The sequence below is a fragment of the Sceloporus occidentalis genome, unplaced genomic scaffold, assembly GCF_023333645.1.
Source record: "Sceloporus occidentalis isolate IW3139 unplaced genomic scaffold, rSceOcc1.0.p SCAF_214, whole genome shotgun sequence".
Classification (NCBI taxonomy): Eukaryota; Metazoa; Chordata; class Lepidosauria; order Squamata; family Phrynosomatidae; genus Sceloporus; species Sceloporus occidentalis.
In genome coordinates this window covers 1,010,327-1,026,925 of record NW_028317194.1, presented here as the reverse complement: position 1 = coordinate 1,026,925, position 16,599 = coordinate 1,010,327, and the positions used below count along the sequence as shown (strand labels likewise).

The 16,599-nt window shown below is 46.2% G+C and overlaps 1 protein-coding gene across 1 annotated transcript; it reads right to left on the bottom strand.

Annotated features, from left to right (window-relative positions):
• Window positions 1–297: 297 nt before the first annotated feature.
• On the bottom strand, window positions 298–16,304 carry LOC149277455 (ectonucleoside triphosphate diphosphohydrolase 2-like). The gene is made up of 13 exons (XM_089502904.1): window positions 16,185–16,304; window positions 10,994–11,052; window positions 10,081–10,133; window positions 9,405–9,468; window positions 9,244–9,274; window positions 5,767–5,884; window positions 5,230–5,380; window positions 4,982–5,141; window positions 3,405–3,632; window positions 2,835–3,104; window positions 1,013–1,132; window positions 592–729; window positions 298–501 (listed from the first exon to the last, which is right to left on the bottom strand). The coding sequence occupies exons 1-13, from the start codon at window positions 16,302–16,304 to the stop codon at window positions 298–300; spliced, it is 1,716 nt and encodes a 571-aa protein (XP_089359030.1).
• Window positions 16,305–16,599: the final 295 nt, after the last annotated feature.

Genomic DNA, 16,599 nt, shown 5'->3' with positions numbered 1-16,599 from the left:
TCATTTGCATAAAGGTACGATCGATACAAGGGCAAAAGAGGCAGGTGGGGTTCATCTGATGGAGATACTTCCCGGTGGCCAGAAGAAGCCGCCATGAATGGATCTCTTGAGAATAAAGCAGGTTTGGTTTCAAAAGTCCTCGAAGGGGAAAATAAACTTCTGGGGCTAAAACAGTCGGGTTTTTTTTATGTTGTTTAATGTCCAGAAGAATTATAGTGGATTCCAAGAAGACGACTTCAGATGGACAGACGGCCACCGAATATCCACCACCAATCTCGCCCTTCGGAAAATGGCGAATCAAATGGTTTGCTGCTGTTTGTTGGATCTTAAGGCGCTAAAGAAGATGATCAGGGCTAGAAGGATGATAAGAACAAAGAGGAAGATGAGAGCGCCCCAGGAACTGAAGCTGGTGGCCTTCAGGACGGAGGGTTCCTCTGCTGGGATCATGTTGGTGAGATTCAGCATGTAACCCAAGGCCCAGCCAATGGACGTATCTCCAGCCTGCAAGAAGCACAACGTCAGAACATCAGGGCCTCTGCCCGTAAAGGAGAAAAAAGAATGGAGAGAGGAGATCGTGGAGAGGATACGCACCTTCTTCTGGAAAACGATGTCGGGGAAAGTTTCGTTGTTGAAGCGGTATCCTCGACTTATCAACAAGTAAACAAAGTTGGCCGTGGCGCAGTATCCGTTGAGATGTTTATGGAGAGAGGGCGGCGCTTTGCTGGTCAGCTAGATATCCAGAAAACGGAACAAGAAAGCATTAAGACTATTTAAAATGTCTGGTAGATAAATGGAACAGCCTCCCAGCAGAGGTGGTAGAGGGTAATACAGTGAGGGCATTAAACATGCATGGGATAGACATACGGCTCCTGAATCTAAGACGAGACCAACGACTGATTAGGGTGAATGATTTTGTCCTGCCGGGCTCCGATTGGACAACCGAAAAAAAAGGTGTCTTTCTTTGAAAGGCTCCCCAATATCATCAGAAAAAACCTCGTTGTGCGGCACTCACATCATTCCAGGTGGACGAGCAGATGGCATCAGTGGCACGATGGAGATCTTCCAGGGTATCCACCGGCATCTTCATTACCGTCTTCATGAAATCTACCGTGTAAAAAAAGGCAGCAAAAGCCTAAAATACAAAAAGGTGAGCGTCAGTAACGTCTCGATCCAACTACAACCCAACACAGAACATTACAACGACACTTAAAGGGTTAAAGGGTCACTCCATCCATAATAGGCACCTTAATGCATGCAATCCCTGAGTTTCACCTTTAAATTAAGTTTTGTTTTGGACAGAAATCCCATTTAGTTTTTCTTTACGGCTAAAGAACGCATATTAAAGAATTTTGACCGCTGGTGGGACCCTTTATATGTATAAAACAACTACTACACACATTATAGAACAGATCATGTAATAACATATGTATGACGCGTTGTTATGAATACAGAAGGGTCCAGAGTCATCACATTTTTTTTCCATACTATCTGCCACTAGAGGTCGTCACGCACCGCGTTTTGTCCATTAAAATAACATCAAAAGGACCTCCAATCCAGCGCGGACGGGGTTAATGTTGGAAATTACTATTGTAGCTGGAAACGGCTGATTTTGAATGGAATCTCTTCATAAGCATACAGAGGCCCTTTATCACTCCCATCACTCCTGTCTTCCAATGGCCCTTTATCACTCCCATCACTCCTGTGTTCCAATGGCCCTTTATCACTCCCATCACTCCTGTGTTCCAATGGCCCTTTATCACTCCCATCACCCCTGTGCTCCAATGGACCTTTATCACTCCCATCACTCCTGTGTTCCAATGGACCTTTATCACTCCCATCACCCCTGTGTTCCAATGGCCCTTTATCACTCCCATTACTCCTGTGTTCCAATGGCACGTTGTGTTCGTTGATCCAAGTTGTTAAAAGTTGTTACTCTTTCATCAGCTGTAACTTTGTTTTTAACACACAAGGTCACGGAAGGCCTTTTTACAATGTAACACGTTTTATAGAACATTCCGCAGCGGATCCGCTAGTTACCAAACACACTTTATTACGTTACGTATCTGCATAGCGTCTGCGGCCCCTTTAATCGGAGACTTGATACTCCGGTCTCTGTTGCAGGGATTATGAATTAAATTGCACAGAATGTTGTCATTTCGCAGCGCTGTTTACACGCGCCGACCAATCACATGACTCGCTTTGACTTGAACTCTCCGCTCTCTCTTTGGCCGAAGACCAGAAACGTGTTTTTTTCCCGGATTCTGATTTCTCAATCTAAATATATAAATCCCATTCCGCATAATCCGATTGGCTGTAATATCAGCCTCTATTCATCTCAGATGTTCGTTTTTAGTTTTATTTATTGTACGTTTTATTAACTGCACCTCTGCCTGCGCCGTGTTCCTTCACCCAGGTCACCCAACCCGAAAACCTGGCACCGCGCATGAACAGCCACCATGGAGCCTACAATCCATACATATATACGCCATAACGCCTCTGCCTTGTCAATATGCCGATTATGTTTCACCAACATCCTGATTAAGCCCCTCCCACATCCTGCTTATGCTCCTCCCATATCATGCTCTTCTGAACAAAACCAAGTTAAGACTCCGCAGATCCCTATGTATGGACCCCTACGTTTTAACGATTATTAGGACCCCCATCCGTAATAAAATATGTAACATTCAATGAAGGAGGGGTATTTACCTTGAGGGGAGATGGGATTGTAAAGGGGCAGATAGGCAAGAGACGTCTGGGAGCCATGATTGGTTCTTGCCGGCCACAAAACCCATATTAATTCCCTCCTTCGTCCCCCCAACCCCCCCCAGACTTACGATGAATTTCCCCGAGACGTCCGGCTGGAAGACGTTGTCCAAGGAGCAGGAGCTGAAGCTGCAGGAGGAGAACTGGAAGAGACTTTCCACCTGCTGGGTGCATTCCCCGGCATTGCCGCTGCCCACCATTTTAATGGATGCCACCGGGTCGTAGTTTGCAGGCTTCTCGCTGGCCGTGCAGGGCGACTCGTAGACATCTCCAAAGGTCAGCGGCGCGGTGTGATCCTTCGGCCAACACGGGTTCTGCACGTCTGACGCGTAGCCCTGCGACTGCACGCAGAATGAACACGTTATTAACACAGAATGAACACGTTATTAACACAGAATGAACACGTTATTAACACAGAATGAACACGTTATTATGTCTAAAAAGTCACCGGGCGCACTTTCCTAACTTCAGAGGGTCTCCTGATTATGGTTGTGAGAGATCTCTCCAGTAACTCTCAGAACTCCCAGCCAACGGCGTGTCTATGGCTTGCTGAGTTATTATGGAAGTTCTAGTTAAGGCCGAACGCAAGTTTTACCAGAAAAAACATCACTTTTGACGTAACGTAAATCATCCCACCGTACCTTCAGCACTTTGGAAAGAGTTCTCTTCAGCACCTGGTCCCGTCCGTAACACAGAAAGCTGTGAGTGTACACTCGATACGACTGGCCATAAAGACGGAGGTTCCGCTCATTCTCAGGACTCTCAATCTTGTCGCTCGTCTCAAACGTGATTTGGGTGGAAGCTCCTCCAAGGTCCATGGCTCCAAGCGTCCCTCTGCGGGGCTGAAACCATTGTCCGATCCAGCTATACTGCGGGGCAGAAGGCAGACGCTCATTCGCACAGAGTTCACACCTTTGTTACTTAGTTACCTTCAGAGTCGAGTGGCCACCAGGCAGCGTAGCGCTTACTCAGCACATTTACTCAGCACTCGGGTTCTATGTATTGTGGCTTAGAGAGTTAGAGAGGCTTTCTATGTCAGTAGCAGGCGGGAGCGCTCTCTATGCCCAGCATGAAAGGGTTAATAGATGGAAGTCAGCCCTTTCAGCTAAATCTAATGAACCTGTACTGCAGTCACCAACCGGACCATCCTGCCACGCGATTTATAATTCTAAAAGAAGCTTGAGGAGCACGAGGTTCTGATCGTTTGGATCGGAGAAGGGCAGCGAGTGAAAAGGTAGAGGAATCAGGTGAGAACCGGCAAAGACGACGCCACCCAAACAAGTCGAAAGTTCAGCACGCAGGGACTTGTATCCCCAGCCAGGGGCTGAACGTCTCGCAACCTACTGAAGATTTACTGGCTGCCAAAATACAGGAAATTATAGAATGTACTATTAATTGGAACCGAGTCTTTAACGAACGGACCGCGGTGACGCCGTAGACCCCAAGTACATGCGCGGCTCGGCTCCCCACCTGAGCACAAACCTCTTTCATTTTTTTCCCCACGTTTGCTTTTTTCCCCCAGGTCCGTCGTTCAAAGGCTGGCACGGATATTAAGGACTCGCAGCAGCTGTTCAATACCTTCTGTGCCCTGTACGGCGGATTTAGTCCTTCATCTATTATTTGTGACCTCAAAGCTCCGAGCCGTTGAAAGGACCGGGGGAGTTGGCGTCTATCGGAATAAAAGGCCGGCTGAGAGTACTTTGCTTTGTTATCTAAAGACGGTGCCAGCAGAGGTTTTGTGGAGCAGCGGCGGAGCTATTGAGACGCCACAAGGTTTTTTTTCCAGTGGCCAAAACGACCACACAAAAGCCACAAGCATCAAAGGAACACTAAATACACAACTACCGGCATAGAAACGACACAGAGGGAGGCATCTCGGGGTAGAACGACACCGCGTGTTTATCCCAAAACTTCATCGATCCCTCTGAACATGCAGCCAAAGGATATCGGATCTACTCATTTGCTGGAAAGGTTTTTACTGAGAGGGTGGTGCATAAGTGGAACAGCCTTCCAGCAGAGGTGGTAGAGGGTAATACAGTGAGGGTATTAAACATGCGCGGGATAGGCATACGGCTCCTGAATCTAAGACGAGACCAACGACTGATTAAGGTTTGAGTCGTTACAGCAGGAGAAACGGGCGACTAGACGGGGGCCGAATGGGGGCCGATCTGCCAGCAGGTTCTGGGTTTCTATGATGTTTTTTTTCAGGAGTTTTTACCTTAACAAAGTTCTCCATGAGGTAGTTGGCTGTGACCCAACCGAACACCCCCTCGTCCTGACCGGAGAGGATTTTGGCCCCTCGGAAGTCAAAGGGGTAGGATTTCAGCGTGGCGCTGACCGCATCCAGCACTTTGTCGGAAGCCGCCTGATTGGTCCAGCTGTTGAACAGGACGGTACGTGGTCACCAATCAAAAAACACGAGCGGGTAAATGTACAGCTGTCCTAAAATGAGTTCACTCCACTTACTTGAGCAGCCTCATGCCGGCCGTGGCCCCCAGGTAGACGGGGGTCATCGAGTGCCTGCTGGCCGGCACGTCCTTCACCGCTTGCTTCAGGCAGGGCTCCAGACTCTTACCGGCTTCGGGGGGATCCTGATAAAAGCTCGAGATTCCCGGGCCTGCGAAGAATTACCAAACACATCGTTTTCCAAAAAGAAACCAATATTCGCAGAAATATTTAACAATTATCAGAAAAACGCATTTTTTTCTATTTATTTCTCTTTCTTTTTCCCCTTTATGAGCCGGGTGAAAGCCCCACCGTCATGGTTTGGTAAACACCTTCTTCTTCTTCTTCTTCGAAGGACTCCTCGTTCTGACGCTTTGGCCAGAATACGTTAAGTTGGCCGACTGCCTGGGCTGTTTCTATGGCAACTACAGCCGGGATTGCTCCTGACCACACTGTCAGCGAGTCGCAGGAGATACGGCCCCGGAGCGTGGATGGAAGTAAATATAACGCAGCATTTTATTATTGTTTAGTTAACCCTGCAGAGACCGTGGCGCTCACCTTCCACGTCGCACATGCTGTGCTGGCTTACGATTCCCGTCTCGTTTTCTTTGTCCGCCGGCCACTTGTATACGAAGAGAGCGGTGTGCGAGGACCCGGCGTCCAGGACGATGCCGTACTGCGAGAGAGACCGGGGGACATCATATCAGATCGGTCAATCCCCCCCCCAGACTGAGATAAAAAATAACATTTCAAAAAATAGTATTTTTTTCCCACATAATGTTTTCATGTTGACTGACAACAATGGCGGCCTCCACGTGTATACCGCCCTGGGGGGTTATATTACTGTATACAGCCCTGGGGGGTTATATTACTGTATACAGCCCTGGGGGGTTATATTACTGTATACAGCGCTGGGGGTTATATTACTGTATACAGCGCTGGGGGTTATATTACTGTATACAGCGCTGGGGGGTTATATTACTGTATACAGCGCTGGGGGGTTATATTACTGTATACAGTGCTGGGGGTTATATTACTGTATACAGCGCTGGGGGGTTTATATTACTGTATACAGCGCTGGGGGTTATATTACTGTATACAGCGCTGGGGGTTATATTACTGTATACAGCGCTGGGGGTTATATTACTGTATACAGCGCTGGGAGGTTATATTACCGTATACAGCGCTGGGGGTTATATTACTGTATACAGCGCTGGGGGGTTATATTACTGTATACAGCGCTAGGGGTTATATTACTGTATACAGCACTGGGGGTTATATTACTGTATACAGCACTGGGGGTTATATTACTGTATACAGCGCTGGGGGTTATATTACTGTATACAGCGCTGGGGGGTTATATTACTGTATACAGCGCTGGGGGGTTATATTACTGTATACAGCACTGGGGGGTTATATTACTGTATACAGCACTGGGGGGTTATATTACTGTATACAGCACTGGGGGGGGGTATATATACAGCGCCAGGGGGTTATATTACCGTATACAGCACTGGGGGGGGGTATATATACAGCGCCAGGGGGTTATATTACCGTATACAGCACTGGGGGGGGTATATATACAGCGCCAGGGGGTTATATTACTGTATACAGCACTGGGGGGGGGTATATATACAGCGCCAGGGGGTTATATTACCGTATACAGCACTGGGGGGGGGTATATATACAGCGCCAGGGGGTTATATTACTGTATACAGCACTGGGGGGGGGGTATATATACAGCGCCAGGGGGTTATATTACCGTATACAGCACTGGGGGGGGTATATATACAGCGCCAGGGGGTTATATTACTGTATACAGCACTGGGGGGGGGGTATATATACAGCGCCAGGGGGTTATATTACCGTATACAGCACTGGGGGGGGGTATATATACAGCGCCAGGGGGTTATATTACCGTATACAGCACTGGGGGGGGTATATATACAGCGCCAGGGGGTTATATTACTGTATACAGCACTGGGGGGGGTATATATACAGCGCCAGGGGGTTATATTACCGTATACAGCACTGGGGGGGGGTATATATACAGCGCCAGGGGGTTATACTCAAGGAGAAAAATATATTTTCCAAGATATTTCACCTTTTCTGATCCTGTGCTTATGAGTTAAAAAAAACACAAATATTTTATTTTCGCCTAATCTTCTCCCATCCCTTCTGGGTGGCCGTTCCAAGAATCCACGTAACGATGCCAGAAGAATGTTATTACACCGACTTTCTGTGCATAGTTAAAGTACCGAATTGTGCCCCTAAATAATGTATTGTGTTAAACGTCTTAACCCTTTACGTGCGGGAAAACGTGTTTAGATCTGAGCTGGTCAATTGCCCCTATGGCCGGAAGGATAACCGTTACACCTTTAATGACGTCGCACCTAAACATTAGCCGTTTGTCCGACTCAGAAATACATTTTCACTGTCAGATAATTATTTGAATGTTTCGGAGTTAAAAAGGCAACAAATTAAATCAGGGAACTTGGAGAGCGCAGAGCGCTGAGCTGGATCCGGGCCGCGGGGACAGAGAAATCAGGCTGTATACGAAAAAAAAAAGTTAGTAACGAGGAAATGCTACAAAGAAAAAAAATGAGTTACTAAAAAGCTCTTTTGTTTTCTAAATGAGAAAGCGCGCGGAAATTTCTGGAATCCACTAAACCCCCAATTTCTATAAATACTCACAATGCTGCCCATTGCAGGATAAAAACAGACCCCAGAAAAAAAAGGAGGAAAAAGTCTTAATTATTAAGTCTGGTTTCTGGAGAGAGAAGCGTGATGGACATTCAGATCCATACTAATCATACCCCCTCGGGGCTTCCAGCTCTGCTCTCGCCAGTCAAGCCTTTGTGTTCCCATTTCACTTAATATTATTATCATCTAGTGATTTCTATAGCGCCATCATACTCTGCAGCGCTGTACAATGTCTTTATACAACACCAGTTTGTTAACCAATAATGCTTCTAATTCAGTTCAAGGAAAAACCCTTTAGAATGGACTTTACTGAGAGGGTCGTAGATGAATGGAACAGCTTCCCAGCGGAGGTGGTAGAGGGTAATACAGTGAGGGTATTAAACATGCATGGGATAGACATACGGCTCCTGAATCTAAGACGAGATCAACGACTGATTAAGGTTTGAGTCGTTACAGCAGGAGAAACAGGCGACTAGACGGGGGCCGCCGGGGGCCGATCTGCCGCCAGGTTCTAGGTTTCTAGACAGGGCGCTAAAAAAACAAAAAAAAAACAAAGTCATTATCGGCTTATTGAGTGAAAACCTTCTACCTTCATTCCTCGGAGACCCCCGGGATGGGCCAACAAGAACGTCAAAGAAATTTGAGGAAAGGTCCGAGGAACTTCCGGGAAGGAACCCGCGGTAGAACCTTCATTAACGTCACTCTAGATAATGTAATTGCTTCGGAACCTTCCCAGGAGAACACGAAGTGTAAAGCACATTACGAGAGCACTTACTGACCGATGGATCACGGGAGGGTATGGGATCAGTTTACTGTATGGATCGTCTCACACATCCCAGAGAACAACGAGATGAAAAGAAAAAGGACTTGGCCGGACAGAACCGGTCAAAAAAAAAAAATAAAAAAAAAATGTTAAGTAAATTAAAAAAACAAAAACAAAGAAAACTGGAAAAAACCCGAATTCCTGCAGAAAATGTTCCCTTGGGTCACCTCTGCCGCCTTTCCAGTAACATTTCCTGTTTAGGGATGTTCCGATGTTCTGTGCTATTTTGAGACACCCTAAGCATATTATGAATGAGTGGTAAAGGAATTAGGAATACCCCGTCCCGGGGCAGTTGTCATGGCCACGTTATTTCTTTACTTTCTTGGCTCTCCTTGGCTGAGGAGCAGGAGGACACAGAATCATTGGACCAGCCAACCTTCAAGATGTCCTGCTCGAAGACCAACCTAGATCCGGGGAACTTAACGAAGAAGAACATTTACAATAATGACCTTAGAGGAACGCCCTACATAGCCGGACTGATGGTCCCTTCCAACTCCAGGTCACAAGACCTTTAATGTTGACAGGACCTCACGTCTCGTGCTGGTAAAAGGGAATTAATAATAATTCAGATGGTGAGGAACACGGAGCATTCGTCGACTGGGTTAGATTAGCCGTTGGGTTCCTCACCGCCATGTTGGAATGTGGATACTCCCTAAGAATCTCATCGTACCGAACATGATCTGCGTTCTGTTTGAGAGAAACGCTTCCCTGATAGTTGGCCGGCTTCTCGGTTGCTAGGAGGAAATCTCAAATTGAAGAAAAACATCCAAAAAAAGAACATTTTTTGTTGCATCTGGGCTAAATGCCACATAATTTAATGCTATCATGATGAGGCCAAACATTCATAGAGATCTTACTCGCCCCCCAGCTCATGTTAACTGAATCCAATGAGGGGATGAAACATCCACGGGATAGACATACGGCTCCTGAATCTAAGACAAGACCGACGATTAAGGTTTGAGTCGTTACAGCAGGAGAAACAGGTGACTAGACGGGGGGCCGCCGGGGGCCGATCTGCCGATAGACTGGCTATGTTGTTTACAGGACATTGAGAAGCTCCTGTTGAAAATTAGTACTTTCTATATCAAAATGTCCTTGACACTCTTCAAATATTAGCGTTTAGAGACTTGATACTTTGTATGAGCTCATCTCCCTGATCAATGGGGTAAAAAGTCTACGACTTCAGGACAAACAGCAACAAATCCCTTCAAACCATCAAAAAAGAAAAAAAAAAACAAAAAAAAAACCACCGGGGTGGGGGCTTCCAAACACAAAGAACGTTGGCAGGAGGAGGACGGATTGTGAAACCCTTTCTTCATCCAGCCCGTCGTTTTGTTTTTCATTACGTGGCGGGATCTCTCCGTGAATAGCGGAGGTGCCAATAAACTCTTGGCATGGCCTGGGGGTGAAATCAAAAGGTCTGAGTTACATGAATGTAGCCGAGGGGATGAGCCAGCCTTGTTTTAGCTTCTAAAAGCAAGACCACCAAGTGTTCCATCACCGTTGAAAGGTGCAACGATCTACGAGATATTAAAGAACCGCAACGCGATCCGATACAAATCATTAAAGCCGCAAACCCACCAACCGGGCGCCATTTAAACCCGATTTACTTTTATTGGATTATTTGTGGTTTAACGTCCCCCCTCCCCGGTTTATTTCATTTATTAAAAAGTAAAAGTGTTTAATAATTTCCCCTAATTAAACAGAACGGCCCCCGAAGCCAAGAGACGGACTTTCCGTGTTATGTAATCATTTCGAATGATTGTTTCCCCCGAAATCGAGTTTTAAAGGCAAGGTGGAGAATATTAAAAGCCGTGCCAAGTATATGTATATCCTGGCAGCGATCGTCAAATTGAAACATGGGGCCGATTCCTCCCCGAGGGCCAAACGGAACATCTGCCTTTGGCTCCCGGCTCCGGGGGGGGGGGGGGGGGATTTTACAGAGCCAAGCAAAATCAAATAAAAGGGAGTTTAATTAGAAAAACAAAGGAGGTGCCAAAAAAAACCCGCTCGTCCCGTATATCTTAAAACCCTATGTTTTCGTCATCGGTTTGTGCTTTCCGCATTTCCATGGGAATCTGCCCAATGAACTCGTTGACTTTTTACCCCCAAGAGCTGAAGAAGATGCCAGATTATATTGAGATTCTGCCCCAGGGGGAGGCTAAACCTCCATACCCCGGGGGGAAGTGTCCGTGACGAGGCTGGTGGTCCAACGCCCTTCACAAAGAACGCTGCAGTCGGTCGACGACTTTTACTAACACTCCACCGAGTGCCGGCTTCTCGTAACACCGGCTCAGGACCTTCATTGTCAAAGCCGACTACAACCAATTACCCAAGGGAGCCGGGGTAAAACCACCGTAATCTACCCCTCAATTCTCTGCAACCAGACAAGGAAGGCGGTGATGGTGGACAAAAATATCAAAGAATAACTTCTTCTCAGGAACCCAAATACAAGGAAATTACTCCTAAAAAGAGGCCCCTAACAAGCATTAAAGTCTTCGGTTACAGGAAATAATCCATACCCCGGAACCATGAATGAAATACAGCGCTGGGGGGTATGATCAAAAGGGAAAAGTAATAACGCCCCCAGCACTGTATACAGTAATATAACCCCCAGCGCTGTATACAGTAATATAACCCCCAGCACTGTATACAGTAATATAACCCCCAGCACTGTATACAGTAATATAACCCCCAGCACTGTATACAGTAATATAACCCCCAGCACTGTATACAGTAATATAACCCCCAGCGCTGTATACAGTAATATAACCCCCCAGCGCTGTATACAGTAATATACCCCCCAGCGCTGTATACAGTAATATAACCCCCAGCACTGTATACAGTAATGTCGGTCAGCGACAAAAACCTGTTTCTCTCATTTTGTTCCAATAAACTCCCTTTATCTGCAGACCCGGAGACGCTGTCAGTCATGTGACTCAAACACCACACTGAGCTTTATGGCGATGCTAATGAAGTCCGTTCCTCCATAGACTTTCATTAGTCAGAGAGTCCGACTGGGTGATTAAGACTGAGCCATTCTATTGTTCCCCACAGGCAGGATGATAAGGAGTCGCGGTGTTTAGTAGATCGGGGTTCAGATAACAGAGCGAGAATCATACAAACGGCTGATATGCAGCTGCCTGAAAACTTTATATTATGGGGGGCAAAAACTACAACTGGGGTAAAAAAAAAAACAGAGCAAGATTTTGGAAAACATATTTCTAATCCGCTACGAGGAATAATAGAAATAGAAAATCCCCTTTAGAATATTTTTTCACAGTATGTCTGACGGTGGTGGATCCAGAATAGAGGGGTTAATAACACTTTGTTTGCCCCCATAGAAGTCACAAGTAGGAAATAAGTTTTAAAAAGTCAAGAAATAACACCTATTGGTTCTTCTCTCCACCACATCCTCTGTGCTTCCGCTTCTTGCAGCCACCACTTCCTGCCATCACGTTCGCTGACTCTGAGGTTTTTTTTTTGTTTTTTTTCGGTGAAGTTTCAAAATCTGGTTATTTTTGTATATATTTTTAAGCTGTAAGAGTAAAAGTGTAACCATGCTAACAACGCAAAGAACGTGCAAAAACGCAAATCAAACAAAGTATTAAATACTAAATAATTTGAGGAAAATCAACGCAGGTTCTTAAATTAAACGGTTTATCTGCGGAGGATCTGGAGAAAATTCAGGAAATCAGTGAAATCAAGACAATCTCCATATAGTGGTTGAACCCCTTCAAGCTTTAAAACGCGTTGCCCAATCCACGCAGAAAAACAGCGACGGATTTCCATTACTGGGGAATCCTCCCCCGAGTGTGGAGTCTTCGGGCTCCGATACCGGCCACCGACAGGTTAAACGTTTAATCCGGTTTTGTCTTTCACTCTGAGAATTGGATTTCCAAAGCGCCAAATCCGTCTTCTATAACCGGATCAGAAGAAATCAAGGGAACCTCTGCCGGTAAGAGGACTGCCGAGGCGCCGACGCCTCTATCCAATTACTCCAAGGGACCTATTTTTGAAAGTTACGCAATGGCGGCTCTTATTTCATTGGCTTTGGCCAGCGGCCCTCGAGGATTGTTGGCCAACGGATGTTGGGTTGTAAAGGACCTCGTTCGGACAGGTGGTCAATGGAATCTACTGTACTCTCGGAGGCTGCTACATCGCATTACAAGGATGCCTGAAAGCAGCTGCACATGATATGAATGTAGAGCACACCACCGGAATTCCGACACTCCCATGGAGATCCACGATTGTATTATTTTGGGGGAACTTATGTTTTTTTCTGCGCTACTAAAAAGTGGTGTTAATATGGACGATGAGGTTCCTGCGTTAAGCACCTTTTCACCCCCAGGGCTATTAAAGTAACCACGTGGTGTTATAAACAGAACGTCCAGAGGTTCTGACTGGGGCTTTACGAGACTGGGGAATGTTGGTAGCTATTGGTGTAACTGAGTGGGGCATTTAGAAGAAGAAGAATGGAGTTTATTTACCCGTTTAGTTTATAAAGCCGTTCCCTGCTGTTTCTATACACATTATCGGGGCTTTTAGGGCTGTAGAACCCTGCGATCCCCTCATACCCAGCAAACATTCTGACCTCCTAGAAAAGAGGGGCATCAGGGGGAGGAGAGAGGGACTATACAGGGACACTGGGGGATATGTGGTTGTAGAATAAAGCAGCACACCGTAGATTGTTATATTTTGCAAATATGAACCTCTCCCAAGCAGCTGGACAGCTGGAAAAGCCGGGTGATATCTACAGCATTGGTGGAGAGTTGGTGCGATGTGTAAATATGACACTCGCGCTAAGGAATGCCGGAGGGAGGTCTCCCCAAACCTGCTAATTAATGAATCAATAAATTATTCCTTCTCAAAATCAGCCTCAGTCAGGTCTTTTCAGAAAAGCCAACTTGCATGCCCTCGCCCGTAACTGGTAGAGTCTCTAGCATGCGCATGCCCTCGCCAGCAACTCGCACATTAGACCCCTTTGTGCGGCTAATCACCAGACTTCTAAGTGAATAGACCAAAGAGTGACGGAGAAGGAACACGGGGGGGGGGGGGGGGTGATATGACGAAGGAGCACGACGGGGGGGGTAAGAGAGGGGAAGATATTTAAAGGAAGAGGTACTAAAATGTTGCATATAGGTTTAGGAATTGGGATTGAGGATAGTGAGGAATGTGACAACGCTGGAAGGCGAGAGACAGCTAGGAAAGGGAGCGCTATAAAGCGGGATCTCCTCCCGAGGGCCGGTCACACCTGATCTGCCATAAGTATAGTTAATGTATTGTCCTAGGGGTTATTTCAGGCCGCAGCTGCAGTGCATTCAATGCTGTCATTCACACGGAGGCAGCCAAAAAAAATGAATCCTGCGCATGGACCCCGCGTTCTGTTTTCCTGACCTGAGGGACAACTCTATGGATAAAAACACTGGACGGAGACGGAGACGATACAGATGTTTATCCAGGGGTGGGAGAGGAAGAAGAAGAGCAAAAGGGTGGAATGCGGGGTGAAAGCCCCGGGCAGGGGCAACACAATGAGGGGAAAACAAGGTATTACCCCTGGCGGGGCAAACACGCCATGAGAGCGAGGAACCAAAGCTGAGGGACACCGGCGGCCATACTAGCCGTCATTATGTCAGATTCAATATCTTTCCACGATATTATTAATTACTCTGAATCTCCTTTAATAAAAGTAATATCCTGAAAGTTTATATTTTTGGAGAAATGTATTTAAATGAATGGAATTTCAAACAAAAACCCACCCGGCCCCCGTCTAGTCTGCCCATTTCTCCTGCTGTAAAGACTCAAACCTTAATCAGTTGTTGGCCTCGTCTTAGTCGTATGTCTATCCCATGCATGTTTAATACCCTCGCTGTATTATCCTCTACCACCTCTGCTGGGAGGCTGTTCCACTTCATTACTACAAAAAAATCCTTACATTACTTCTAGCATAGTATATAAGGACTAAGAACAATTGCCTATCCCTTGCAGCTCAAGGGATTCCCCCGTCGCAGTCCATAGTGATCTAAACAATGTTCACATGTGTTTACGTTACTACCGCTCACGACGCAGGAATGAGCTGGAATATCCATTTGCTAATTATATACGTTGCCTGTGGGAGATGCCATCTGTCTGTAGTCAAAATATTTCCCCCCGTCCTCCCCTCCCTATATATAATAATAATAGTAACATATGGTCCATAGCATCCTTCCAGCCTAGAACCTCTAGTACCCCATTTATCCACTATATATATATATATATATATATCTGCAGCTTACAGCTGTTCTAGAGTAAGGACCCCTATTTATAATTATTTTGTATGAAACAACAATTATTTTTGGGATTAGATAGGGTTTGGGGTGCCCGTCGGACACAGGTTGGAAAACACAGAACGAGAAGTAATAATAAAGCAAAATAAGAGTGGTGAGCAAGGCTGTGTCGCCGCTGTTGTAGTAGCGTTGTACTATATATAGTAAGCTGACTGCCGTCTGGTATCGCAGCAGAGGCTCAGAGGTCCAGTGAAAAGCCGTCGGTGGAGGAAAGGTTCGCAGGAAAGCTCTTGGATTGGAACGTTCGGTTCTGATCCAGGGGAGGTTATAACGTTTCACAGAAAATGCCGTATAAATCCATGCGTTTACAGCTCAGACTCCGCGTCTCGGGGCGAATCAAAGCCTCCCTTGTCCATATTTTCATCCCGATAAACGCGAATCGCTAATCTGCTGAGGTAGAAAGCGAGGGGATGCCAAAGGGAGCCCCAGGGAAGAAGGCAAAGGTGATGCCAAGTACCCCGGCTGGGGCATTTAGTGACAGAGCCATAATAATTTAAATCCGCTTTACAGCGCTGCGGAATCTGTCGGTGTTTTATAAATAAGGAATAATAATAATAATAATTATAATAATAAATACAGTATGTGACAATGAGCGTTTCCATGAAAGCCGATACCCCTCAGAGGAATGTGGACTCAAAACATATAAGAAGCATGCTGTACTTTGCACACAGAGACACCTTCTTGTTTTGCTTCTGCTGTAGACTACAACTCTCATCATGCTCAGCCATAATAATGAGACGGGGCAGTGCATTTCATTGCAAAAGGTAGGCATCGTCTGGTACTCCCCCCCCCCCCGCTTTCCCGTGTGGGTTACCGCACCCATTCTGATCACTCTATATAGTGCATTGTAGCTGACTGCTCATGATGGGAGTTGTAGTCCACAGCAGCTGGGGCCCACCAAAGATACCCTCTTGACAGATGACAAAATTAGGAATCAGGTAAATCCTGAGACCCAAAACAAGAATAAAACAAAGCAAAAAAAAACCAAAACAAAACAAAGCAAGAATATAAATAAACAACTGTAACAATATTTACACCAAACAAATAAACAATTGCAACAATGTAACAATGTAACAATGTAACAAGTGACAATAGTTGGGATTCTGCTCCATCTTTGCATTTACCTTAAAGTCTGGGGTCCCTTTGATGTCTTTGGTGGGTGGCAGGGCCAGGAGCAGGATCCCTATTACCCCCACCAGGCAGAGGGCAGCTGGCAGGACCAGGGCAAGTACCTTCTTAGCCATTGCTGGGGCTGAGGGCAGCTGTGGGGATCCAGGAGCCTGCAGCCCTTACAAGGAGCCCAGGGCTGGGGCGGAGACTCCACTCAACCCGCTTCTGATTGGCCAGGGAGGTGCAAAAGGGCTTTTAAAAAAGTCTTGGAAACCAGCCCAGGAAAAAAGCAAACCTCCTCTCAGTGTGAGAGCAGTGGGGCAATTAAAGGGAAAGTACCCTGTATACAAAAACAAAACACATTGGATCAGGGGCAGCCAGAAGAATTCTCTGCGCATGCATAGAACTTAACTTCCATGGTGTTCAGCC

What these genes read in the sequence shown, in the direction of transcription:
- LOC149277455 (XM_089502904.1), bottom strand. Translation starts at nt 16,304, where the DNA reads ATGGCTAAGAAGGTACTTGCCCTGGTCCTGCCAGCTGCCCTCTGCCTG. An exon ending in TCACGGAGAGATCCCGCCAC is followed by an intron (nt 9,469 to 10,080) that starts GTAATGAAAAAC and finishes ATTTCCTCCTAG; the next exon opens with CAACCGAGAAGCCGGCCAAC. An exon ending in CAGAACGCAGATCATGTTCG is followed by an intron (nt 9,275 to 9,404) that starts GTACGATGAGAT and finishes CCCTTTTACCAG; the next exon opens with CACGAGACGTGAGGTCCTGT.